Source organism: Syngnathus scovelli, chromosome 7, assembly GCF_024217435.2.
Source record: "Syngnathus scovelli strain Florida chromosome 7, RoL_Ssco_1.2, whole genome shotgun sequence".
In the NCBI taxonomy this organism is placed as follows: Eukaryota; Metazoa; Chordata; class Actinopteri; order Syngnathiformes; family Syngnathidae; genus Syngnathus; species Syngnathus scovelli.
In genome coordinates this window covers 19,840,320-19,867,719 of record NC_090853.1, presented here as the reverse complement: position 1 = coordinate 19,867,719, position 27,400 = coordinate 19,840,320, and the positions used below count along the sequence as shown (strand labels likewise).

Here is a 27,400-nt window from a genome sequence, read left to right as displayed (position 1 = left end):
CCACTGGCTTCGGACTCAACTTCAATCGGTACCGTAACGTACAACATCATAAACATAGATCTAGCTTGACTTATTCATTGAATAAATGCATTTGGTTCTTCAAAACTGCATCACGCAACATAGCGTGACCGAGACGGCCGTTATCCACCTGCGTGAAGTTATTTGGTGAAATGAATGAGATGTTTAAGACACCATCGTTCTGTCTCTATGTAGATGAAGGGAAATAATCGATTGCTGAAGGTCCAAAGGTGTTGTGATAAACAAATAAACATATTAGTGACATATTTGTGATAAACATATTAGGCAGGATAATCACATATGTTAACTTGACTGCCCACACTGTATTTATTTATGGTTATTTGTTAAATCGAGTACTGTTAGACATGAAACAGGAAGTGTTTAACATAAATGGACGACGAAAGGGGTACTCACCATTGTAGCTCCTGCTGGTCAATGATACGAGCCTCTTCTTGCAGTGGAAAACATACAGCCAACAAACACCGTGGAACCTAAAGGAAGGAAATTAAACATTAACATTTAGCCTCAACCAACATTCACAGATACAACGCAACGCAAACTACACAAACGTAAATCTTTTTAAACACAATGAGTTGTACTTACCGTGTACGCTCTAGACGGTCCACTTGCAAGCAGAAAATAAAGATATTTCTGTTGATAATCGTCGTGTTTGTATCCGTTGTCTCGCTCAAGGCCATTGCGCCCACAGATTTGAATTTTGGCGAGAGTTCAGCCTATTGACGTCATTTCCGCGGTGTAATACCTGCATATCTGAAACGGCAAAGTTAAGAGTAGAGTTAAATAAAGTTTTTAATCAACGCAATAATTTACAAACGTTGGCCAGTCGAAATAATCGTCGAAATTTCGCTTTTCAGGCCAACAAAAAAACATATTTTTCAAAACAATGAGTTGTAATTACCTTGTACGCTCTAGACGGTCAAGTTGCAAGCTGAAAACAAAAATATTTGTCTTGTTAGTCGTCGTGTTACTAACCGCTGTGTCTTGTTTGCCAGCATTGCCGCTTTCCTACTTCCTGTTGCAAGCCACGCCCACGGATTATAATTTTGCCATGAGTTCCGCCTATTGACGTCATGTCCGCGTCGCATGACTGCGACGTAATATTATCTAAAACTGTTTGTGTGGCATGGTGTTGTTCTGTGCGGTATTGTGTTATTCTGTGCGGCGTCGTGTTGTTCTGTGCGGCGTAGTGTTGTTCAGTGCGGCGTCGTGTTGTTCAGTGCGACATGTTGTTGTTCAGTGCGGCATGGTGTTGTTCAGTGCGGCATGGTGTTGTTCAGTGCGGCATGGTGTTGTTCAGTGCGGCATGGTGTTGTTCAGTGCGGCATGGTGTTGTTCAGTGCGGCATGGTGTTGTTCAGTGCGGGATGGTGTTGTTCAGTGCGGCATGGTGTTGTTCAGTGCGGCATGGTGTTGTTCAGTGCGGCATGGTGTTGTTCAGTGCGGCATGGTGTTGTTCAGTGCGGCGTAATGTTGTTCAGTGGGGCATGGTGTTGTTCAGTGCGGCATGGTGTTGTTCAGTGCGACATGATGTTGTTCAGTGCGGCATAATGTTGTTCAGTGCGGCATAATGTTGTTCAGTGCGGCATAATGTTGTTCAGTGCGGCATAATGTTGTTCAGTGCGGCATAGTGTTGTTCAGTGCGGCATAGTGTTGTTCAGTGCGGGATGGTGTTGTTCAGTGCGGCATGGTGTTGTTCAGTGCGGCATGGTGTTGTTCAGTGCGGCATGGTGTTGTTCAGTGCGGCATGGTGTTGTTCAGTGCGGCATGGTGTTGTTCAGTGCGGCATGGTGTTGTTCAGTGCGGCATGGTGTTGTTCAGTGCGGCATGGTGTTGTTCAGTGCGGCATGGTGTTGTTCAGTGCGGCATGGTGTTGTTCAGTGCGGCATGGTGTTGTTCAGTGCGGCATGGTGTTGTTCAGTGCGGCATGGTGTTCAGTGCGGCATAATGTTGTTCAGTGCGGCATAATGTTGTTCAGTGCGGCATGGTGTTGTTCAGTGCGGCATAATGTTGTTCAGTGCGGCATAATGTTGTTCAGTGCGGTATATTGTTGTTCAGTGGGGCATAATGTTGTTCAGTGCGGCATGGTGTTGTTCAGTGCGGGATGGTGTTGTTCAGTGCGGCATGGTGTTGTTCAGTGCGGCATGGTGTTGTTCAGTGCGGCATGGTGTTGTTCAGTGCGGCATGGTGTTGTTCAGTGCGGCATTGTGTTGTTCAGTGCGGCATGGTGTTGTTCAGTGCGGCATGGTGTTGTTCAGTGCGGCATGGTGTAGTTCAGTGCGGCATGGTGTTGTTCAGTGCGGCATGGTGTAGTTCAGTGCGGCATGGTGTTGTTCAGTGCGGGATGGTGTTGTTCAGTACGGCATGGTGTTGTTCAGTGCGGCATGGTGTTGTTCAGTGCGACATGGTGTTGTTCAGTGCGGCATGGTGTTGTTCAGTGCGACATGGTGTTGTTCAGTGCGGCATAATGTTGTTCAGTGCGGCATGGTGTTGTTCAGTGCGGGATGGTGTTGTTCAGTGCGGCATGGTGTTGTTCAGTGCGGCATGGTGTTGTTCAGTGCGGCATGGTGTTGTTCAGTGCGGCATGGTGTTGTTCAGTGCGGCATGGTGTTGTTCAGTGCGGCATGGTGTTGTTCAGTGCGGCATGGTGTTGTTCAGTGCGGCATGGTGTTGTTCAGTGCAGCATGGTGTTGTTCAGTGCGGAATGGTGTTGTTCAGTGCGGCATGGTGTTGTTCAGTGCGGCATGGTGTTGTTAAGTGCGGCATGGTGTTGTTCAGTGCGGCGTAATGTTGTTCAGTGGGGCATGGTGTTGTTCAGTGCGGCATGGTGTTGTTCAGTGCGGCATGGTGTTGTTCAGTGCGGCATGGTGTTGTTCAGTGCGGCATGGTGCTGTTCAGTGCGGCATGGTGTTGTTCAGTGCGGCATGGTGTTGTTCAGTGCGGCATGGTGTTGTTCAGTGCGGCATGGTGTTGTTCAGTGCGGGATGGTGTTGTTCAGTGCGGCATGGTGTTGTTCAGTGCGGCATGGTGTTGTTCAGTGCGGCATGGTGTTGTTCAGTGCGGCGTAATGTTGTTCAGTGGGGCATGGTGTTGTTCAGTGCGGCATGGTGTTGTTCAGTGCGACATGATGTTGTTCAGTGCGGCATAATGTTGTTCAGTGCGGCATAATGTTGTTCAGTGCGGCATAATGTTGTTCAGTGCGGCATAATGTTGTTCAGTGCGGGATGGTGTTGTTCAGTGCGGCATGGTGTTGTTCAGTGCGGCATGGTGTTGTTCAGTGCGGCATGGTGTTGTTCAGTGCGGCATGGTGTTGTTCAGTGCGGCATGGTGTTGTTCAGTGCGGCATGGTGTTGTTCAGTGCGGCATGGTGTTGTTCAGTGCGGCATGGTGTAGTTCAGTGCGGCATGGTGTTGTTCAGTGCGGGATGGTGTTGTTCAGTACGGCATGGTGTTGTTCAGTGCGGCATGGTGTTGTTCAGTGCGACATGGTGTTGTTCAGTGCGGCATGGTGTTGTTCAGTGCGACATGATGTTGTTCAGTGCGGCATAATGTTGTTCAGTGCGGCATGGTGTTGTTCAGTGCGGGATGGTGTTGTTCAGTGCGGCATGGTGTTGTTCAGTGCGGCATGGTGTTGTTCAGTGCGGCATGGTGTTGTTCAGTGCGGCATGGTGTTGTTCAGTGCGGCATGGTGTTGTTCAGTGCGGCATGGTGTTGTTCAGTGCGGCATGGTGTTGTTCAGTGCGGCATGGTGTTGTTCAGTGCGGAATGGTGTTGTTCAGTGCGGCATGGTGTTGTTCAGTGCGGCATGGTGTTGTTAAGTGCGGCATGGTGTTGTTCAGTGCGGCGTAATGTTGTTCAGTGGGGCATGGTGTTGTTCAGTGCGGCATGGTGTTGTTCAGTGCGGCATGGTGTTGTTCAGTGCGGCATGGTGTTGTTCAGTGCGGCATGGTGCTGTTCAGTGCGGCATGGTGTTGTTCAGTGCGGCATGGTGTTGTTCAGTGCGGCATGGTGTTGTTCAGTGCGGCATGGTGTTGTTCAGTGCGGCATGGTGTTGTTCAGTGCGGCATGGTGTTGTTCAGTGCGGCATTGTGTTGTTCAGTGCGGCATGGTGTTGTTCAGTGCGGCATGGTGTTGTTCAGTGCGGCATGGTGTAGTTCAGTGCGGCATGGTGTTGTTCAGTGCGGCATGGTGTAGTTCAGTGCGGCATGGTGTTGTTCAGTGCGGGATGGTGTTGTTCAGTACGGCATGGTGTTGTTCAGTGCGGCATGGTGTTGTTCAGTGCGACATGGTGTTGTTCAGTGCGGCATGGTGTTGTTCAGTGCGACATGGTGTTGTTCAGTGCGGCATAATGTTGTTCAGTGCGGCATGGTGTTGTTCAGTGCGGGATGGTGTTGTTCAGTGCGGCATGGTGTTGTTCAGTGCGGCATGGTGTTGTTCAGTGCGGCATGGTGTTGTTCAGTGCGGCATGGTGTTGTTCAGTGCGGCATGGTGTTGTTCAGTGCGGCATGGTGTTGTTCAGTGCGGCATGGTGTTGTTCAGTGCGGCATGGTGTTGTTCAGTGCAGCATGGTGTTGTTCAGTGCGGAATGGTGTTGTTCAGTGCGGCATGGTGTTGTTCAGTGCGGCATGGTGTTGTTAAGTGCGGCATGGTGTTGTTCAGTGCGGCGTAATGTTGTTCAGTGGGGCATGGTGTTGTTCAGTGCGGCATGGTGTTGTTCAGTGCGGCATGGTGTTGTTCAGTGCGGCATGGTGTTGTTCAGTGCGGCATGGTGCTGTTCAGTGCGGCATGGTGTTGTTCAGTGCGGCATGGTGTTGTTCAGTGCGGCATGGTGTTGTTCAGTGCGGCATGGTGTTGTTCAGTGCGGGATGGTGTTGTTCAGTGCGGCATGGTGTTGTTCAGTGCGGCATGGTGTTGTTCAGTGCGGCATGGTGTTGTTCAGTGCGGCGTAATGTTGTTCAGTGGGGCATGGTGTTGTTCAGTGCGGCATGGTGTTGTTCAGTGCGACATGATGTTGTTCAGTGCGGCATAATGTTGTTCAGTGCGGCATAATGTTGTTCAGTGCGGCATAATGTTGTTCAGTGCGGCATAATGTTGTTCAGTGCGGGATGGTGTTGTTCAGTGCGGCATGGTGTTGTTCAGTGCGGCATGGTGTTGTTCAGTGCGGCATGGTGTTGTTCAGTGCGGCATGGTGTTGTTCAGTGCGGCATGGTGTTGTTCAGTGCGGCATGGTGTTGTTCAGTGCGGCATGGTGTTGTTCAGTGCGGCATGGTGTAGTTCAGTGCGGCATGGTGTTGTTCAGTGCGGGATGGTGTTGTTCAGTACGGCATGGTGTTGTTCAGTGCGGCATGGTGTTGTTCAGTGCGACATGGTGTTGTTCAGTGCGGCATGGTGTTGTTCAGTGCGACATGATGTTGTTCAGTGCGGCATAATGTTGTTCAGTGCGGCATGGTGTTGTTCAGTGCGGGATGGTGTTGTTCAGTGCGGCATGGTGTTGTTCAGTGCGGCATGGTGTTGTTCAGTGCGGCATGGTGTTGTTCAGTGCGGCATGGTGTTGTTCAGTGCGGCATGGTGTTGTTCAGTGCGGCATGGTGTTGTTCAGTGCGGCATGGTGTTGTTCAGTGCGGCATGGTGTTGTTCAGTGCGGAATGGTGTTGTTCAGTGCGGCATGGTGTTGTTCAGTGCGGCATGGTGTTGTTAAGTGCGGCATGGTGTTGTTCAGTGCGGCGTAATGTTGTTCAGTGGGGCATGGTGTTGTTCAGTGCGGCATGGTGTTGTTCAGTGCGGCATGGTGTTGTTCAGTGCGGCATGGTGTTGTTCAGTGCGGCATGGTGCTGTTCAGTGCGGCATGGTGTTGTTCAGTGCGGCATGGTGTTGTTCAGTGCGGCATGGTGTTGTTCAGTGCGGCATGGTGTTGTTCAGTGCGGCATGGTGTTGTTCAGTGCGGCATGGTGTTTTTCAGTGCGGCATAATGTTGTTCAGTGCGGCATAATGTTGTTCAGTGCGGCATAATGTTGTTCAGTGCGGCATAATGTTGTTCAGTGCGGCATAATGTTGTTCAGTGCGGCATGGTGTTGTTCAGTGCGGCATGGTGTTGTTCAGTGCGGCATGGTGTTGTTCAGTGCGGCATGGTGTTGTTCAGTGCGGCATGGTGTTGTTCAGTGCGGCATGGTGTTGTTCAGTGCGGCATGGTGTTGTTCAGTGCGGGATGGTGTTGTTCAGTGCGGCATGGTGTTCAGTGCGGCATAATGTTGTTCAGTGCGGCATAATGTTGTTCAGTGCGGCATAATGTTGTTCAGTGCGGCATAATGTTGTTCAGTGCGGCATGGTGTTGTTCAGTGAGGCATGGTGTTGTTCAGTGCGGCATGGTGTTGTTCAGTGCGGCATGGTGTTGTTCAGTGCGGAATGGTGTTGTTCAGTGCGGCATGGTGTTGTTCAGTGCGGCATGGTGTTGTTAAGTGCGGCATGGTGTTGTTCAGTGCGGCGTAATGTTGTTCAGTGGGGCATGGTGTTGTTCAGTGCGGCATGGTGTTGTTCAGTGCGGCATGGTGTTGTTCAGTGCGGCATGGTGTTGTTCAGTGCGGGATGGTGTTGTTCAGTGCGGGATGGTGTTGTTCAGTTTGGCATGGTGTTGTTCAGTGCGGCATGGTGTTGTTCAGTGCGGCATGGTGTTGTTCAGTGCGGCATGGTGTTGTTCAGTGCGGGATGGTGTTGTTCAGTGCGGGATGGTGTTGTTCAGTGCGGGATGGTGTTGTTCAGTGCGGCATGGTGTTGTTCAGTGCAGCATGGTGTTGTTCGGCATGGTGTTGTTCAGTGCGGCATGGTGTTGTTCAGTGCGGCATGGTGTTGTTCAGTGCGGGATGGTGTTCAGTGCGGGATGGTGTTGTTCAGTGCGGGATGGTGTTGTTCAGTGCGGCATCGTGTTGTTCAGTCCGGTATCGTGTTGTTCAGTGCGGTATCGTGTTGTTCAGTGCGGTATCGTGTTGTTCAGTGCGGTATCGTGTTGTTCAGTGCGGTATCGTTGTGTTGTTCGTATTGTGTTGTGTTGTTCGTAATGTGTTGTGTTGTTTGTATTGTGTTGTTGGTATTGTGTTGTGTTGTTCGTATTTTGTTGTGTTGTTCATATTGTGTTGAGTTGTTCATATTGGGTTGAGTTGTTCGTATTGTGTTGTGTTGTTCGTATTGTGTTGCCTCTAACACTTAGCCTCTAGCACCTAGAAGGTAAATAAATAGGAAGGAAGGACTCACCGGTGACGTCGTCGCCCACGTCCAAGCGTTGTACTTTGTATTTTCATCCTTCTGACAGTGGAAAACATATAGCCAACAAACACCGTGGAACCTAAACGAATGAAAGAAAACTATCATTTGGCCACAACCAACATTCACAGATACAACACAATGTGACGTGCGGTGTTGAGGTTAAAGGTTGAGTGAAGGGCCCTCGTTTTAAACTACTTTTTTGAAAAGGAGTGGGAACAAGTAAGACGTATTTAATTTATTTATTGGGAAGTAGTAAGACTTATTAAATTTATTTAATCTACTTTTCTTCCCAGGCAAAATTTGATGTGCTGCAATTCCAAATTTCCAAAGTGAATGAAGGAATGAAATCCTTTAAATTATGATTTTGTATAAATACTAGGCATAAACACAAAATCTACGGCACAAAATGGGCAGACTTTACTTGTTTGAAAAGGACTGGTTACAAGACAGAGTTTTTTAATTTATTTAATGGGAAGAAGGCTTATTTAGTTTAATTGATCTATTTTTGTTCCCTGGCAAAATTCGATTTGCTGCAATTTCAAATTTCCAAAGTGAATGAAGGAATGAAGTCGTTTAAATTATGATTTTGTATAAATACTAGGCATAGACACAAAATCTACGGCACAAAACGGGCAGACTTTACTTGTTTGAAGAGGACTGGTTGCAAGACAGACTTTTCTGATTTATTTAATGGGAAGAAGACTTATTTAGTTTATTTAATCTCTTTTTGTTGCCTGGCAAAATTGGATTTGCTGAAATTGTATTTTGCCAAATCTTGACTTGAGACCTGATAGGAAGTATTAAACGCTCAGTTAAATCGATACAAGTTGGTAATAAGAGCGAGTAATGTTGGTTGAAGCGATGAATGAAGGTTAAAAGCAATTTAAATTATGACTTTGTATAAATACTAGATATTAACAGAACATCCACCTCGCAAAATGGGCAGAGTTTACTTGTTTGAGAAGGAGTGGCTTATTTAAGTCTAAGATTTATTTAATCTGTTTGTTCCCAGGCAAAATTGGATGTGATGCAATTCCAAATTTCACCACATGATGGTGCCAAATTTTGACTTCATAGGACATATTCAACACTTAACTATTATGTTCAAGGTAATCAGATTTGTTTATTATTCTAATGGCCTTTTCAAAACTATTCTGGATTACTACTTTGGATCTATTCTACATTACTTGGCAACAACATACTCTGTAACAGATTAGGCAGTATAATCACATATGTTAACTTGAGAGTGCCCACACTCAATCTACTTACCGTGATGTGTTAAATCAATTACTGTTAGACATTATTATTCTGATAATCTACCAAATCTTTGAATTGAAGAATTTGTGATTTAATTAATAGCTTGTTGTTATGTTCAGGGTAATCAGACTTGTATATAATTCTAATGGCCTTCTTTTGAAAACTATTCTGAATTACAACTTTGGATCTTATATTACTTTGCAACAATATACTCGGTGACAGATTAGGCAGTATAATCACATATGTTAACTTCAGTGCCCACACTGTATTTATTTATGGTTATTTGTTAAATCAAGTACTGTTAGACATGAAATAGGAAGTGTTTAACATAAATGTTATGGCTACTCACCGTTGTAGCTCGCTCCTGGTCAATGATACGAGCCTCTTCTTGCAGTGGAAAACTTGCAGCCAACAAACACCGTGGAACCTAAAGGAATGAAATTAAACATTAACATTTCGCCTGGACCAATATTCACACGTACAACGCAACGCGGCTACACTTCTGCTAGCGCCTCAGCTACACGTTGCTATTACAAACGTAAATCTCTTTAAACACAATGAGTGTTACTTACCGTGTACGCTGTAGACGGTCCAGTTGCAAGCAGAAAATAAAGATATTTCTGTTGATATTCGTCGTTGCTCAGTGGCTCACGGCCATCGCGCCAACAGATTTGAATTTTGGTGGAAGTTCAGCCAATTACGTCATATCCGCGGCACATGACTGCGACGTAATACCCGCTTATCTGAAACGGCAGTTAAAAGTAGAGTTACATCAAGTTTTCTTTTTTAATCAACGCAATCATTTACAACCGTTGACCAGAAAGAATCGTCGAAATTCGACGTTCCCCCCAAACGCCACACTCACTCGCTTTTCAGGGCAACAAAAGTACTTCTTTTTAAAAACGATGAGTTGTACTTACCGTGTACGCTCTGGACAGTCCAGTTGCAAGCAGAAAATAAAAATATTTCTCTCGTTAGTCGTATGTTACCATCCGCTGTGTCTTTGTCAACATCGCCATTTTCCTACTTCCTGTTGCGAGCCACGCCCACGGATTTAAATTCTGGCGGAAGAGCCCGCCCATTGGCGTCGTTTTCGCGTATAGCAAATCCGATTGGTTGGGAAGGGGGCGCGGTTATGCAGCCGAGGGGTCCTGTGATCGGTGGGATGTAAAGTAGGCGTCGACGTCACGTCCGCGTCACGTGACCACGACGTGGCAGACGTCATATAGCAACCGCTGTTTTGTTTAGTAGACTTACAGTTGTTATGCATTGACATAATGGCGCACACTCCAAATAGATTTAAATAAATTAAATAATTCTTCTGCCCACTCCCTTTTAAACAAGTTAACTCTCCCCGCGGATTTGAATTCCGGCGGAAGTTCTTACAGTTGTTATGCGTTGACATAATGGCGCACTGGTTAGCATGTCCACCTCTTAAGCATGATGTTGCGGGTTCGACGCCTGATCAATGTTAGCATGGAGTGAGCTGGAGTGCATGGCGCTGAAGATTTGAATCTTTGAAATGCGCTGAGGTCTGACGTATCAGGCAGAATGGTTTGCCATCACGTTCAACAAAAAATAGAAACTTTCCCACTCTGATAAAAACGTCCTGTGTTCATCTACATATTTTCGTTTTGCTGTGCATCTTTTCCCTGCCATTTCGAGAGCCCAATTGACACTAATAGTTTACTGGAATGTGTTTGCCCATCCTACTTTGTGGAATTTCACCACATGCGCTTTTGACGAAAATACTAAATTGAACTCAAGTGAAGCCAACACGCACAACCCCCCCCCCACACACACACACACACACACACACACAAATGTTGATATGAACATAAAAGACCCGCATGCGGTTCGGGAGTTGCGGCTTGGCCAAACCTGTACTATACAACTTTATTTGTGTAAAATTTTCACAACAGCTGTCACACAAACAAAGCGGGGAAAACCGAAGACGTGCGTGTTCCGCCCACGCTGGATTTATTTGCACCTTTGAAAAGACACCGTATTGCCGCAGATGTGGCAAAGAGTACTTTTGGGCATCTGAGACGGAAGGATGTCCAAAGCATCACGTCACCTGCTCTGGTAGGAATGGTGGTGGGACGTTGAGGTCAACCGCTTTGGGGTTGGCTGAATCTTTGGTCGCAGGATGCCACACACTTGAAGACAGAAGCAGAAAAGCAGAGCTAAATGCAAAATGTACTCACCGGTGACTCCAATTTTTTCCCCCCCTGAAGAAATGGATGGACGGGTGGCCCCGGCTGGCCGGTGGGACTCTTGTTATTCTGACCCTTTTTAGTGCGCGTTTGGGGCAACAACCGTTTTTTGTGGCGCTCTCTTCTGGTTCAAGAGTGCCCTGCATGTGAATTTGCCTTTCCTGCCTTCTGATTGGATGAGCGCCGGTGTGACGCGGTGCCTCTGTCACCGTGGCGGGGGGTATACGTCGGCATCGGAGCGTCTGCCAACGTCTGAGACCGGCTGGCAGTGTATCGGAGGTGTCGAGTGCGGTGCCGCTGGAGCTCACTCACCAGCTGGTGTTAGGGCCACAGAATGAAGGCCAAGGAGAAGACTAGAAAGAGAAACAGAAACTTCTCCTCCAATTGTTTGATTTGTCTCTTCTGAGCTTCGATGAATTCTTTCAGCTCTTTGTTCCTCTAGGACGGACAAATGGAAAGTAGCCTTCAAAAGCCAGTAAGCGTGCAAGTAAGTGCCGGGCTGGCTTTGGGCCCTTACCTGTTGCGCGCTGTGCAGCAGATCCATTCTCTCTTGGAGGATGCAAGCGTCGCGCTCCCTCAACTCCCACATCAGGGCTCGCTTCCATTGGTCCACGGCGCTCCTAAGCTCTTGTCTCTGATCCGCCGTCAGCACGTCATTCACGCCAGCGTGGCTGGCTTTTTCGCCGTCCGTGGCGGGGCAGTCCCGCTGCGGTAGCGCCTCGTACAACATGGCCTCCAGCTCCATGATCTTCTGGGCCGCAATCCTCGTCCATCAGTGGTCCGGCGGGAGATTTGAGGGCGGCTTACCTTATGAGCCTGGTCCATGGAACGCTTCCTGAAGTCCAACTCTTCATCCAGGTAGCCCTTCTGGTTGCAGAACATATCCTAGCACAGCTCAAGGTCAGAATTGTTGGGGCACATTGCCCCGAGTTCCCCTTGGCTGATGTCGCGTGTCTGTCTACCTTCTCACTTTCAATGTCCAACATCTTCTGTTGAAGTGCTGACTTGGTCACTTTGATGTATTCTAACCACTGAGGAAAGGCTGCTGTCACATAAGCAGAATGCGAGAGCGTGCGTGGACGTGCGCGTTACCTTCTCGGCTAGGGTGGGAAGGGTCCTGGCGTGAATCACGACCACCTGCTCCTCGTTGGTGAGATTCTGCAAGAGCCCAAAGGCACAGCGTCAACAAGGTTCTTTCAGCGCAAAGCCTTCCAAAAGTCACATTTGAGCCGCCGAGTCTCGTGGAGTGCGAACATAAGGAGTTCGACATACACTTACGGCGTTATCGCCCAGGATGTCCAGCTTCTTCATCAGATCACTGATGACGATGTCCTGGGGAAAGGCGCAAGGAGCAATGTAAGGTGTTCTGGGACCTCAGGTTAAGGTTAGGGTTGCGAGGGACGCCTTACGTACGCTCACGCCGTCGGCCTCGCAGTAGATCTGCAAAGGGCTGAGGCCGTCTGGGAAACGGACTTGCAGAAACTTCAAGACGGGGGAGCGCCACTCCCTCTCCTGAAAGGCAGAGGCATGCATCCGTCCGTCCGTCCGTCCGTCCGTCCGTCCGTCACATCTCTGGCCTCAACACGCTCGTGCGAGTCTTCCCACCTCCAGCTCCAGGATGCGGAACTCAAGCAGTTCGTTTTGGTCTCGGATATCCTGGATGTGCTCTTTCAGACGCGCTTCTTCCGCCTCCATCCGCCTGACCTGAAAAGACAGTCAGACCTCATCTGCGGGGCTTCCGGACGGGTGTGACGCCAAGCGACTCCGCCCAGCGCCTTTCTTTCCGTCACCTTTTCGGCCAACTGCTGATTGCTCTGACGCAGCAGCTGCTTCTCCTCCACCCACTTGACATTCTAGAAGAGACAAACGCGTGGACAGCTTTGGAATGTTGTGTCATTTTCATCCACAAATTCTTTGGTTGACTGGAAAATGACATTTGCTTTTCTCCGCATTTTCCCAGCCACGTTCAGGGGGGGGGGGGGGTTGGGTTGGTCCAGTAATGCCAGACGAATGAGTGACTGAAGAATGTAGCTATTTAGTCTGAGAAAAAGGTGTGCTCATTGATAAGCTTACCTGTCCTTGTTGCTTCAGCGCTGACTCCAGATCTGCTACTCTGCTTTGATAGTGACCCATTTCTACTGTCATGTAACATGGGGGGAAGAGATGGTGCAAATGGTAAAATATGGATTGTTCACAGGAATAAATTGGCAGAGCTGAAATTCCAAATTTGTCCAAAAGATGGCGCCAGACCAAAACATGAGACCAAAAAAGGGGCCAAAATAAGCTAAGCAAGTTAAAATAGAAATAAAACAGGAACACGGTGTCGGATTGTGAGTCACGCATGGACGCACAAATGTGATTTTTACTTTTTGATTTCTTTGCTTGGCTAAAAATGTATTCTGTAACAGCTTAAAGCAATATTGTTAGTCAATTCGATCAAGGGACCCGTCACTATGAGAATAGTGGCGTGACATAAATTGTTTGGAGAAGCACAAATGTGATTTTTACTTCTTGATTTCTTTGCTTGGCTAAAAATTGATTCCCTCTTTCATGAACTGTGTTTTGCAATCGAATTGTTCTGGGATTGAATGATTTTATTAACACGGGTATCAGTGGGTGAAATTGTTCGGTTTCTGGAGTGATTAAGATTTGTAATTCTATTTCATGTTTCTTCAATAAATGTGTTGTGTATATTCATCTACTTTGTTGTGCGCTGATTTGTACTGAATGTACAATCGATGGTTCGGGGTTGATTTGACAATTTGATTAATGTGCGGGGGGTTATTATGGTATAACATAGGACCGTAATAAATAAAAGTAACATCAGACAATTTTAGAGAATTGAATAACTTTCGTAGTTATTTGAGACACGAGTGAATTTCAATCCGTTTGAAAGTTTGCTTCGTCTGAATAAATTAACGGAAGTGTTTGAATCGGATTATCGGTTTGGTGTAGAACTGAAAGTAATTTAATTATTTGAAAGGTGCAGGCCCGTTTCCCCTTTTGACGGGCCGCGTAAAAAGTAACTCCGAACATGTTAGAGAATTAAATAACTTTCGTAGATATTTAAGGGAAGAGTGATTATTGAAAGAGGTGCGTTTTACACTACCATCAGCTTTTCTCTGGTCTGAAAGGAGGAGGAGGGAGGCTCCTCCTCCTCCTCCTTTCAGACCAGAGAACACCCGAGGCTGGGTGAGAACGGGGAGGCTGCGACCCGGCCGGGGGTTGCGGGAAGGGGCGCCACCTTGATCTCCTTCTCGGCGTCGTAGTCCCCTCCGCTGGTCTGGGCTAGCAGAGCGTAGGCTCGTTGCAGCGCTTGATATTCTTGCGTCAGCTGGCGGTAGCGAAGCTCCGCCTCCTCATGCACACACCAATGCAACACAGCACTAGTACCAGAATCAGTCAGACCGGCGACAAAGCACCCGCGACGCAAAGACGAGTCCGATTCCAGGCTGAAGAGGAATGTTTGGCGCCAATACGCTGGCAGAAATGGCGGGCTACCTCTTCGGGTTCCGTGTCGGGGGTTCTGTCGGTGTGAAAAGACAAGGGCGATCCGTCCGAGTCCACCAACACGTCTTCGTCGTAGCCGTAAAATGTTTCGATGACCTGCGGGCGCGGAAGCAAACATCTCTCTGAACAAACTGAAGCGACACCTCACGATGAATCGACGAGAGGAACGATAGCGAGAAAAAGGCCATTTCATCTTGCGCAACACCAAGCAGCCGCAAACAAACAGACTCACCTTGCAGGACCTCACGCTTTGTTCCTCCTCAGAGATTCTCGACGTCGGTATCGTAGCAGCAAATCTCTCTCCTGTCGACACAAATAATCCGCCTTTGAGATTCTTTGGATGCAAAGGGAACAAACGGCTCCGGCGCAGAAACAAACGCGACTCACGATGACATTTCTGACATGAGCTCCTGTCTCCAGAGCCTGAAAAACCCGTCACCGGCGATGATTGGAGGGACGCTCGTCTTTTCCAAAAGTGACAACTACAGGGTGTGTCAGGGTTTTCCAGATTATCTTTATCGTATGATTATGTTGCTTTGACTTTGACTGCAACCTGTAATAAATAATATTATTTATCCCTTATTTATCCCTATCGCTTATCCCTTCCTACACAAAGTCGTAAAATATCCCTTGCTATGTTTTGACTAGAGGTCAAGGGCTTTCTCTATTCAATCCACTCTTACACCCACCCTGTTTCTCTTAATAAAAATGCTCGTGCAGGAGCCGAGAGTCAGACTTCATTCGTACAACGGATGGACTCTCCACCTGCAGGTGTCCAAAAGAACTTACTTGTCTCCCGTGTGGTTCTTGCAAAATAAGTTGGAGCGAGCGCAACTCTAACAGGGTGCATTTTGCCACTAGCTGCCTACGGACAATGACGTCGCGCTCGCGGCTCATGGTTGACGGGCTGAGCAGCCGGGCGAGTCCGTCGTTTTCAGCGCACAGCGAGTGGCAAAGGCGCTGACAAAACGGGAGCTTTGAGCTGCTGAAAACGGCAAAACAAGTCTAAAGCGTGTTCAAACGCGTGCGCACAATGCTCCTGCTTGAAAGGTCGGAATTTAAGGGGCCAATTTTTTGGATGGCAGCCGCCGGCCAAGCTTTGGACGGAAAAGGTTTCCTGGCGACAGCGAGCGAGCGCGGCGCTGCCGTACGTGCACCGAGTCACCTGCCTGAAGACCTTGGACAAGTCGTCGATGATGTGCCGCTGCTCCACAACTTGAAGGAACTCCATTTCACCGTCCTGCTGGCCGCAACCGCGCTCCAGGTCATTGAGCGAACTAGGCCTTCTCTGTGGAACACAAATGCAGTGGACTCTGTTGGCACGCCGCCGTTGTCCGCGTCGACTTACCAAGCTTGCCATCTCCTCGTTCTCCTGGGTGACAAAGCGCACTTTGTTTTCAAGGCGACACAGCACCAGTGAGAGTTCTTCATTCTTCCTGCTCAGGCGTTTGTTTTTGTACAGGAGTGGCAGAAACTGGCTTTCTGTTTCTCTCAGTCGCTTAAGCTGCAAGCATGAAGTGCGGGATGCGAAAGACGCACAACACGCGGGCCAGAACGTATCCATTCCTTTTGCATCGGTTTGAACGGAATCGTGGCTTTGGCTCCCAATAAAAGACATCTACCAGGCAACCGACTCGCCGCGCCGCTCAACTAATAAGCAAGCGCAATGGGTGCCTCGCTGGATGGCGCGCATCAAACGTAGCGCAAACCTTCAAGCGTGCCGTCAATAAATTACCAGTTCATTGCGCTCTTCAGAAAGCAGGGCGTTTCGATCCTCCAGTTTCCTGATGACTGCGCTGAGCTCAGCGATTTTCAGATGAAACCTTCGCGTGTCCCGATCCTCCTGAGACTGAAAACGCCCCGCAACACACACACACAACCACTCGTTCAAAGTTCAAAACTGTTTTTGTGCTACCTTCCTCCAGCAACGAACTAAGTCATGCGTACTGCAAGTGTGTGATGAGGTGGCTTACGCTATGAAGAGGATTGCTAGTAGCGCCGTTGACCCCACTTCCAGGGTAGTTTAGGCCCGCCCTTTGGGAATCCCTCAGGGCAGCGATCTGCTGCTCGGCAGCCTGAGTCTGCAGCTGAAGGCGGTGGACGTGGCCGGCCCCAGGGATTTATCCAAAACACTAACCGCTCTGTCTTTCAGCTTGATCTCATCCATCTGGATGTACAAACGGGGAGCGCTCAGGCAGGCGGGCAAACTCATTTGCCAGAATTGTGACAAAAACAAAGAGAGCAACCGGCCAATTTTTATCTTGAATCGACTAGAACACCATTGCTGTGACAAAAGCGAAGCGAGCAACCGGACGTTTTCTTCTTGTGAAATAGAATAGAATAGAATGCCTTAGGTGTCATTGCACTGCAGGTATACAACGAAATTGGGAACATAGCCACGCGCCGCGCATCTGATCAGTCCTACCAGTCGGCGGATCTCCCTCTCGCAGTCCCTCTTGGTTCGGCTCAGCTCCTCCCGATGCTGGTGATGAGCCGATCGGAGCTCGGCCGCTCGGGACTGCCAGGCCTGCTGGGCCGCTGCCAGGGCTTCTTCCGCGCTCCTGGTGGAGGCGACACCGCTCGGTCTCCCGACACCGCCGCGTCTCCTCCACTTCCGCCAGCAAAGCGCCCCCGCTCCTCACCTGAGCAGACATTGCGCCACATCGGGCCGTTGAGACACAGTAAGCGCCGCGACGCTTACTGGGGACAAGCTACACAATACGGTAGCGGCCGCATCGGAGCCCGACGTGGCGTGCGGATAGTCAGACACGGATTGAGCGGATCACCTTGTCCATGGAGCCGTCCCTCAGGCTGAGGACCAAGGCATTCAGTCGCTGGATCTCTCCATCTTTGATTTTGATCACTCTCATCAGCTCCATTTCATGCTGCCGCAGTAATGTCTCCCTGGTAACGGCTAACTCTTTCTGCTTCTCCTCATGGAGTTTGCTTTTGAGTTCCGTCATGGCGGCGGTGGCACGGTGGTGCTCCGCCCGCAGGTCCTGACTTCTCTCTCTCTCCAGACAGCTGACCTGACATGACTTAGACTTAGACAAACTTGCAGTGCTAATTATGCAATAGTGCAAGTAGGCAAAACAGTATTCAAGAGTGTGCAGAGGAATGCTAAACCATGTATTAAACTTCTATTTAAAGGGTTTACACAAGTTCAGTAAAGTTGGTAGTGCGAGATAGTGCAAGATAGAGGTCCGTAGTGTCATAAAGTACAGTTCTGTGAATGTGTGATGCAGAGTTCAGTTTAGAGCTCAACAGTTCTAGTGTTCAACAGTCTGATGACAGCAGGGAAAAAGCTGTTGCAGAACCTGGTGGACCTGCAGCGGATTGTGCGAAACCTCTTCCCAGAGGGCAGCAGGGAGAACAGTCCATGGTGGGGGTGTGATGGGTCATTGATGATGTTACGGGGACGGGACATGCAGCGCTGAGATGAAATGTCCTGAATGGAGGGAAGAAGAGCCCCTATGAACCTCTCTGCTGTCCTCACCACTCTCCTCACGTTCTTCCAATCGGAGGCGGTGCAGCCTCCACACCACACAGAGAGTCAGCTTGTCAGAATGCTCTCTATGGTGCTCCTGTAGAACGTCCTCATGATGGGTGGGGGCAGGTGGGCTCTCCTCATCCTCCGTAGGAAGTACAAGCGCTTCTGTGCCCTCTTGACCAGTGCCGTAGTGTTCATAGTCCAGGAATTCAAATCCGCGGGGAGAGTTAACTTGTTTAAAAGGGAGTGGGCAGAAGAATTATTTAATTTATTTAAATCTATTTGGAGTGTGCGCCATTATGTCAATGCATAACAACTGTAAGTCTACTAAACAAAACAGCAGTTGCTATATGACGTCTGCCACGTCGTGGTCACGTGACGCGGACGTGACGTCGACGCCTACTTTACATCCCACCGATCACAGGACCCCTCGGCTGCATAACCGCGCCCCCTTCCCAACCAATCGGATTTGCTATACGCGAAAACGACGCCAATGGGCGGGCTCTTCCGCCAGAATTTAAATCCGTGGGCGTGGCTCGCAACAGGAAGTAGGAAAATGGCGATGTTGACAAAGACACAGCGGATGGTAACATACGACTAACGAGAGAAATATTTTTATTTTCTGCTTGCAACTGGACCGTCCAGAGCGTACACGGTAAGTACAACTCATCGTTTTTAAAAAGAAGTACTTTTGTTGCCCTGAAAAGCGAGTGAGTGTGGCGTTTGGGGGGAACGTCGAATTTCGACGATTCTTTCTGGTCAACGGTTGTAAATGATTGCGTTGATTAAAAAAAAAAACTTGATGTAACTCTACTTTTAACTGCCGTTTCAGATAAGCGGGTATTACGTCGCAGTCATGTGCCGCGGATATGACGTAATTGGCTGAACTTCCACCAAAATTCAAATCTGTTGGCGCGATGGCCGTGAGCCACTGAGCAACGACGAATATCAACAGAAATATCTTTATTTTCTGCTTGCAACTGGACCGTCTACAGCGTACACGGTAAGTAACACTCATTGTGTTTAAAGAGATTTACGTTTGTAATAGCAACGTGTAGCTGAGGCGCTAGCAGAAGTGTAGCCGCGTTGCGTTGTACGTGTGAATATTGGTCCAGGCGAAATGTTAATGTTTAATTTCATTCCTTTAGGTTCCACGGTGTTTGTTGGCTGCAAGTTTTCCACTGCAAGAAGAGGCTCGTATCATTGACCAGGAGCGAGCTACAACGGTGAGTAGCCATAACATTTATGTTAAACACTTCCTATTTCATGTCTAACAGTACTTGATTTAACAAATAACCATAAATAAATACAGTGTGGGCACTGAAGTTAACATATGTGATTATACTGCCTAATCTGTCACCGAGTATATTGTTGCAAAGTAATATAAGATCCAAAGTTGTAATTCAGAATAGTTTTCAAAAGAAGGCCATTAGAATTATATACAAGTCTGATTACCCTGAACATAACAACAAGCTATTAATTAAATCACAAATTCTTCAATTCAAAGATTTGGTAGATTATCAGAATAATGTCTAACAGTAATTGATTTAACACATCACGATAAGTAGATTGAGTGTGGGCACTCTCAAGTTAACATATGTGATTATACTGCCTAATCTGTTACAGAGTATGTTGTTGCCAAGTAATGTAGAATAGATCCAAAGTAGTAATCCAGAATAGTTTTGAAAAGGCCATTAGAATAATAAACAAATCTGATTACCTTGAACATAATAGTTAAGTGTTGAATATGTCCTATGAATTCAAAATTTGGCACCACCATGTGGTGAAATTTGGAATTGCATCACATCCAATTTTGCCTGGGAACAAACAGATTAAATAAATCTTAGACTTAAATAAGCCACTCCTTCTCAAACAAGTAAACTCTGCCCATTTTGCGCAGTAGATGTTCTGTTAATATCTAGTATTTATACAAAGTCATAATTTAAATTGCTTTTAACCTTCATTCATCGCTTCAACCAACATTACTCGCTCTTATTACCAACTTGTATCGATTTAACTGAGCGTTTAATACTTCCTATCAGGTCTCAAGTCAAGATTTGGCAAAATACAATTTCAGCAAATCCAATTTTGCCAGGCAACAAAAAGAGATTAAATAAACTAAATAAGTCTTCTTCCCATTAAATAAATCAGAAAAGTCTGTCTTGCAACCAGTCCTCTTCAAACAAGTAAAGTCTGCCCGTTTTGTGCCGTAAATTTTGTGTCTATGCCTAGTATTTATACAAAATCATAATTTAAACGACTTCATTCCTTCATTCACTTTGGAAATTTGGAATTGCAGCAAATCGAATTTTGCCAGGGAACAAAAATAGATCAATTAAACTAAATAAGTCTTCTTCCCATTAAATAAATTAAAAAAGTCTGTCTTGTAACCAGTCCTTTTCAAACAAGTAAAGTCTGCCCATTTTGTGCCGTAGATTTTGTGTTTATGCCTAGTATTTATACAAAATCATAATTTAAAGGATTTCATTCCTTCATTCACTTTGGAAATTTGGAATTGCAGCACATCAAATTTTGCCTGGGAAGAAAAGTAGATTAAATAAATTTAATAAGTCTTACTACTTCCCAATAAATAAATTAAATACGTCTTACTTGTTCCCACTCCTTTTCAAAAAAGTAGTTTAAAACGAGGGCCCTTCACTCAACCTTTAACCTCAACACCGCACGTCACATTGTGTTGTATCTGTGAATGTTGGTTGTGGCCAAATGATAGTTTTCTTTCATTCGTTTAGGTTCCACGGTGTTTGTTGGCTATATGTTTTCCACTGTCAGAAGGATGAAAATACAAAGTACAACGCTTGGACGTGGGCGACGACGTCACCGGTGAGTCCTTCCTTCCTATTTATTTACCTTCTAGGTGCTAGAGGCTAAGTGTTAGAAGCTAAGTGTTAGAGGCAACACAATACGAACAACACAACACAATACGAACAACTCAACACAATATGAACAACTCAACACAATATGAACAACACAACAAAATACGAACACAACACAATACCAACAACACAATACAAACAACACAACACATTACGAACAACACAACACAATACGAACAACACAACGATACCGCACTGAATCACACGATACCGCACTGAACAACACGATACCGCACTGAACAACACGATACCGCACTGAACAACACGATACCGGACTGAACAACACGATGCCGCACTGAACAACACGATACCGCACTGAACAACACGATACCGCACTGAACAACACCATGCCGCACTGAACAACACCATGCCGCACCGAACAACACCATGCCGCACTGAACAACACCATGCCGCACTGAACAACACCATCCCGCACTGAACAACACCATCCCGCACTGAACAACACCATGCCGCACTGAACAACACCATGCCGCACTGAACAACACCATGCCAAACTGAACAACACCATCCCGCACTGAACAACACCATCCCGCACTGAACAACACCATCCCGCACTGAACAACACCATGCCGCACTGAACAACACCATGCCGCACTGAACTACACCATGCCGCACTGAACTACACCATGCCGCACTGAACAACACCATGCCGCACTGAACAACACAATGCCGCACTGAACAACACCATGCCGCACTGAACAACACCATGCCGCACTGAACAACACCATGCCGCACTGAACAACACCATGCCGCACTGAACAACACCATGCCGCACTGAACAACACCATGCCGCACTGAACAACACCATCCCGCACTGAACAACACCATGCCGCACTGAACAACATTATGCCCCACTGAACAACAATATACCGCACTGAACAACATTATGCCGCACTGAACAACATTATGCCGCACTGAACAACACCATGCCGCACTGAACAACATTATGCCGCACTGAACAACATTATGCCGCACTGAACACCATGCCGCACTGAACAACACCATCCCGCACTGAACAACACCATGCCGCACTGAACAACACCATGCCGCACTGAACAACACCATGCCGCACTGAACAACACCATGCCGCACTGAACAACACCATGCCGCACTGAACAACACCATGCCGCACTGAACAACACCATCCCGCACTAAACAACACCATGCCGCACTGAACAACATTATGCCGCACTGAACAACATTATGCCGCACTGAACAACATCATGCCGCACTGAACAACATCATGCCGCACTGAACAACACCATGCCGCACTGAACAACACCATGCCGCACTGAACAACACCATCCCGCACTGAACAACACCATGCCGCACTGAACAACACCATGCCGCACTGAACAACACCATGCCGCATTGAACTACACCATGCCGCACTGAACAACACCATGCCGCACTGAACAACACCATGCCGCACTGAACAACACCATGCCTCACTGAACAACACCATGCCGCACTGAACAACACCATGCCGCACTGAACAACACCATGCCGCACTGAACAACACCATGCCGCACTGAACAACACCATGCCGCACTGAACAACATTATGCCGCACTGAACAACATTATGCCGCACTGAACAACACCATGCAGCACTGAACAACATTATACCGCACTGAACAACATTATACCGCACTGAACAACATTATGCCGCACAACATTACGCCGCACTGAACAACACCATGCCGCACTTAACAACACCATGCCGCACTGAACAACACCATGCCGCACTGAACAACACCATTCCGCACTGAACAACACCATGCCGCACTGAACAACACCATCCCGCACTAAACAACATTATGCCGCACTGAACAACATTATGCCGCACTGAACAACATCATGCCGCACTGAACAACATCATGCCGCACTGAACAACACCATGCCGCACTGAACAACACCATGCCGCACTGAACAACACCATCCCGCACTGAACAACACCATGCCGCACTGAACAACACCATGCCGCACTGAACAACACCATGCCGCACTGAACTACACCATGCCGCACTGAACAACACCATGCCGCACTGAACAACACCATGCCGCACTGAACAACACCATGCCGCACTGAACAACACCATGCCGCACTGAACAACACCATGCCGCACTGAACAACACCATGCCGCACTGAACAACACCATGCCGCACTGAACAACACCATGCCGCACTGAACAACATTATGCCGCACTGAACAACATTATGCCGCACTGAACAACACCATGCAGCACCGAACAACATTATACCGCACTGAACAACATTATACCGCACTGAACAACATTATGCCGCACAACATTACGCCGCACTGAACAACACCATGCCGCACTTAACAACACCATGCCGCACTGAACAACACCATGCCGCACTGAACAACACCATTCCGCACTGAACAACACCATGCCGCACTGAACAACACGACGCCGCACTGAACAACACCATGCCGCACTGAACAACACCATGCCGCACTGAACAACACCATGCCGCACTGAACAACACCATGCCGCACTGAACAACACCATGCCGCACTGAACAACACCATCCCGCACTGAACAACACCATGCCGCACTGAACAACACCATGCCGCACTGAACAACACCATGCCGCACTGAACAACACCATGCCGCACTGAACAACACCATGCCGCACTGAACAACACCATGCCGCACTGAACAACATTATGCCGCACTGAACAACACCATGCCGCACTGAACAACACCATGCCGCACTGAACAACACCATGCCGCACTGAACAACACCATCCCGCACTGAACAACACCATCCCGCACTGAACACCATCCCGCACTGAACAACACCATGCCGCACTGAACAACACCATGCCGCACTGAACAACACCATGCCGCACTGAACAACACCATGCCGAACAACACCATGCCGCACTGAACAACACCATGCCGCACTGAACAACACCATCCCGCACTGAACAACACCATCCCGCACTGAACAACACCATCCCGCACTGAACAACATTATGCCGCACTGAAAAACACCATGCCGCACTGAACAGCACCATGCCGCACTGAACAACACCATGCCGCACTGAACAACACCATGCCGCACTGAACAACACCATCCCGCACTGAACAACACCATCCCGCACTGAACAACACCATGCCGCACTGAACAACACCATGCCGCACTGAACAACACCATCCCGCACTGAACAACACCATGCCGCACTGAACAACATTATGCCGCACTGAACAACATTATGCCGCACTGAACAACATTATGCCGCACTGAACAACACCATCCCGCACTGAACAACACCATCCCGCACTGAACAACGCCATGCCGCACTGAACAACACCATGCCGCACTGAACAACACCATGCCGCACTGAACAACACCATGCCGCACTGAACAACACCATGCCGCACTGAACAACACCATCCCGCACTGAACAACACCATGCCGCACTGAACAACACCATGCCGCACTGAACAACACCATGCCGCACTGAACAACACCATGCCGCACTGAACAACACCATGCCGCACTGAACAACACCATCCCGCACTGAACAACACCATGCCGCACTGAACAACACCATGCCGCACTTAACAACACCATGCCGCACTGAACAACACCATGCCGCACTGAACAACAACATGCCGCACTGAACAACAACATGCCGCACTGAACAACACGACGCCGCACTGAACAACACTACGCCGCACAGAACAACACGACGCCGCACAGAATAACACAATACCGCACAGAACAACACCATGCCGCACAAACAGTTTTAGATAATATTACGTCGCAGTCATGCGACGCGGACATGACGTCAATAGGCGGAACTCATGGCAAAATTATAATCCGTGGGCGTGGCTTGCAACAGGAAGTAGGAAAGCGGCAATGCTGGCAAACAAGACACAGCGGTTAGTAACACGACGACTAACAAGACAAATATTTTTGTTTTCAGCTTGCAACTTGACCGTCTAGAGCGTACAAGGTAATTACAACTCATTGTTTTGAAAAATATGTTTTTTTGTTGGCCTGAAAAGCGAGGCAGTGTGGCATTTGGGAGGAACGTCGAACTCGGCGTCTGCTTCCAGCCACAGACGCCAAATTTCGACGATTATTTCGACTGGTCAACGTTTTTAAATTATTGCGTTGATTAAAAACTTTATTTAACTCTACTCTTAACTTTGCCGTTTCAGATATGCGGGTATTACACCGTGGAAATGACGTCAATAGGCTGAACTCTCGCCAAAATTCAAATCTGTGGGCGCAATGGCCTTGAGCGAGACAACGGATACAAACACGACGATTATCAACAGAAATATCTTTATTTTCTGCTTGCAAGTGGACCGTCTAGAGCGTACACGGTAAGTACAACTCATTGTGTTTAAAAAGATTTACGTTTGTGTAGTTTGCGTTGCGTTGTATCTGTGAATGTTGGTTGAGGCTAAATGTTAATGTTTAATTTCCTTCCTTTAGGTTCCACGGTGTTTGTTGGCTGTATGTTTTCCACTGCAAGAAGAGGCTCGTATCATTGACCAGCAGGAGCTACAATGGTGAGTACCCCTTTCGTCGTCCATTTATGTTAAACACTTCCTGTTTCATGTCTAACAGTACTCGATTTAACAAATAACCATAAATAAATACAGTGTGGGCAGTCAAGTTAACATATGTGATTATCCTGCCTAATATGTTTATCACAAATATGTCACTAATATGTTTATTTGTTTATCACAACACCTTTGGACCTTCAGCAATCGATTATTTCCCTTCATCTACATAGAGACAGAACGATGGTGTCTTAAACATCTCATTCATTTCACCAAATAACTTCACGCATGTGGATAACGGCCGTCTCGGTCACGCTATGTTGCGTGATGCAGTTTTGAAGAACCAAATGCATTTATTCAATGAATAAGTCAAGCTAGATCTATGTTTATGATGTTGTACGTTACGGTACCGATTGAAGTTGAGTCCGAAGCCAGTGGAAAACAGCGCTGCGTTTGTGCTCTCCAGGTACAAATGTTGTGATCTCTGACTGACGACCGGGCGAGACTCGAGTAAGAGATGTCCAAACGAGCTCCGGCAGGGCGGGTCAAGGCGGAGCGAACGGACGCCTTTCAGGCCGCCAATGACGAGCTGAGAGCCAAACTGATGGACGTCCAGTTAGAACTTCAGCAGGAGAAGAACAAGGTGAAAACCTCAACAGACAGACACTGCCTTCCTCCCTGCCTGCTTCCCTGCCTGCCTCCCTGCCTGCCTCCCTGCCTGCCTGCCTCCCTGCTTGCCTCCCTCCCGCCCTCCCTCCCTCCCAGTTTCCCCGATGTAGATTTGACATGCGTGTGCCATGACTGTGTCAGCCTACGTCAACAAATGCACCGAGGACGTCAGCACCACTAAGAATATCATCACCCGGGGCAACCAACGACCCTGGATGACTGAGGAGGTACGTCAAACGCTACGAGCGCGGAACTCTGCCTTCAAGTCTGGCGACAAGGAGACACTGAGGACAGCGAGAGCCAACTTGAACCGTGCCATCAGGGTAGCGAAGCGAGACCACAGTCGAAAAATTCAGGATCGTTTCCACGACGCCAACAACACCAGGAGTATGTGGCAAGGCATACGGGCGATTACAGACTACAACTCACCCTCCCCCCCCCCGGTGGGTGAAGTTGATGCTGACTTTCTAAATGGTCTAAATAACTTCTTTGGGAGGTTCGAGGCACTAAACGGCACTCCAGCAGTTAAAACTGTCCCCCATCAGGAAGAGGAGGTACTCTGCCTTGACTCCGCCGATGTGTTGAAGACCCTGAGGAGAGTCAACCCCCGTAAGGCCCCTGGCCCCGACAACATTCCTGGGCGTGTGTTCAGGGAATGTGCAAGTCAGCTGGCTGGGGTCATCACAGACATTTTCTCGCTGGGCCAAGCCACAGTGCCAGCGTGCTTTAAGACTGCCTCCATCATTCCGGTGCCGAAGAAACCTCAAATCACCTCATTTAATGATTACCGGCCTGTTGCACTGACTCCGGTCATGATGAAGTGCTTCGAAAGGCTGCTTAAAGATCACATCGTTTCCAGACTCCCCCCATTATTTGACCCGTTCCAGTTTGCCGACCGGCAAAACCGCTCCACTCAGGACGCCATCTCCTCCGTTCTTCACCTGAGCCTGGCTCACCTGGAGGAGAAGAACACCCATGTTCGGATGCTGTTCCTGGACTTCAGCTCAGCGTTTAACACCATCATCCCACAGCATCTAGTAGGAAAATTGGAACACCTGGGCTTCAACACCCCCCTTCGCAACTGGCTGCTAGACTTCCTCACCAACAGACCTCAGTCAGTCCGGGTCGGACAGAACACCTCTGATGTCATCACCCTCAGCACAGGCTCCCCTCAGGGCTGCGTCCTGAGCCCCCTGCTGTTCACCCTGATGACACACGACTGCGTCCCCAGGTTCACCACCAATCACATCGTGAAGTTCGCAGACGACACAACGGTGGTGGGGCTCATCAGAGACAACAACGACCTGGACTACAGAGAGGAGGTGGAGCAGCTGGTGGGCTGGTGCAGAGACAACAGCCTGATCCTGAATGTGGAGAAGATGAAGGAGATCATCGTCGACTTCAGGAAAAACCAGCCTCACCACGCTCCACTGATCATCAACAGCTCAGCTGTGGAGGTGGTCAGCAGCACCAAATTCCTGGGGGTCCACATCACAGAAGA

The 27,400-nt window shown here is 48.2% G+C and overlaps 1 protein-coding gene and 2 long non-coding RNA genes across 3 annotated transcripts; all 3 read right to left on the bottom strand.

Moving 5' to 3' along the window:
• Positions 1-669: 669 nt before the first annotated feature.
• LOC137840416 (uncharacterized) lies at positions 670-9,573 on the bottom strand. The gene is made up of 6 exons (XR_011087054.1): positions 9,469-9,573; positions 9,121-9,291; positions 8,898-8,975; positions 7,280-7,370; positions 938-967; positions 670-789 (listed from the first exon to the last, which is right to left on the bottom strand). It is a non-coding gene; the product is annotated as an uncharacterized lncRNA (long non-coding RNA).
• Positions 9,574-10,404: 831 nt separating this feature from the next.
• LOC137840475 (janus kinase and microtubule-interacting protein 3-like) lies at positions 10,405-12,175 on the bottom strand. Its single transcript, XM_068651455.1, has 7 exons — positions 12,043-12,175; positions 11,857-11,922; positions 11,727-11,795; positions 11,572-11,649; positions 11,282-11,512; positions 11,077-11,202; positions 10,405-10,707 (listed from the first exon to the last, which is right to left on the bottom strand). The coding sequence occupies exons 1-6, from the start codon at positions 12,073-12,075 to the stop codon at positions 11,086-11,088; spliced, it is 594 nt and encodes a 197-aa protein (XP_068507556.1). The 5' UTR covers positions 12,076-12,175; the 3' UTR covers positions 10,405-10,707; positions 11,077-11,085.
• Positions 12,176-12,182: 7 nt separating this feature from the next.
• LOC137840476 (uncharacterized) lies at positions 12,183-13,159 on the bottom strand. The gene is made up of 3 exons (XR_011087152.1): positions 12,838-13,159; positions 12,555-12,617; positions 12,183-12,468 (listed from the first exon to the last, which is right to left on the bottom strand). It is a non-coding gene; the product is annotated as an uncharacterized lncRNA (long non-coding RNA).
• Positions 13,160-27,400: the final 14,241 nt, after the last annotated feature.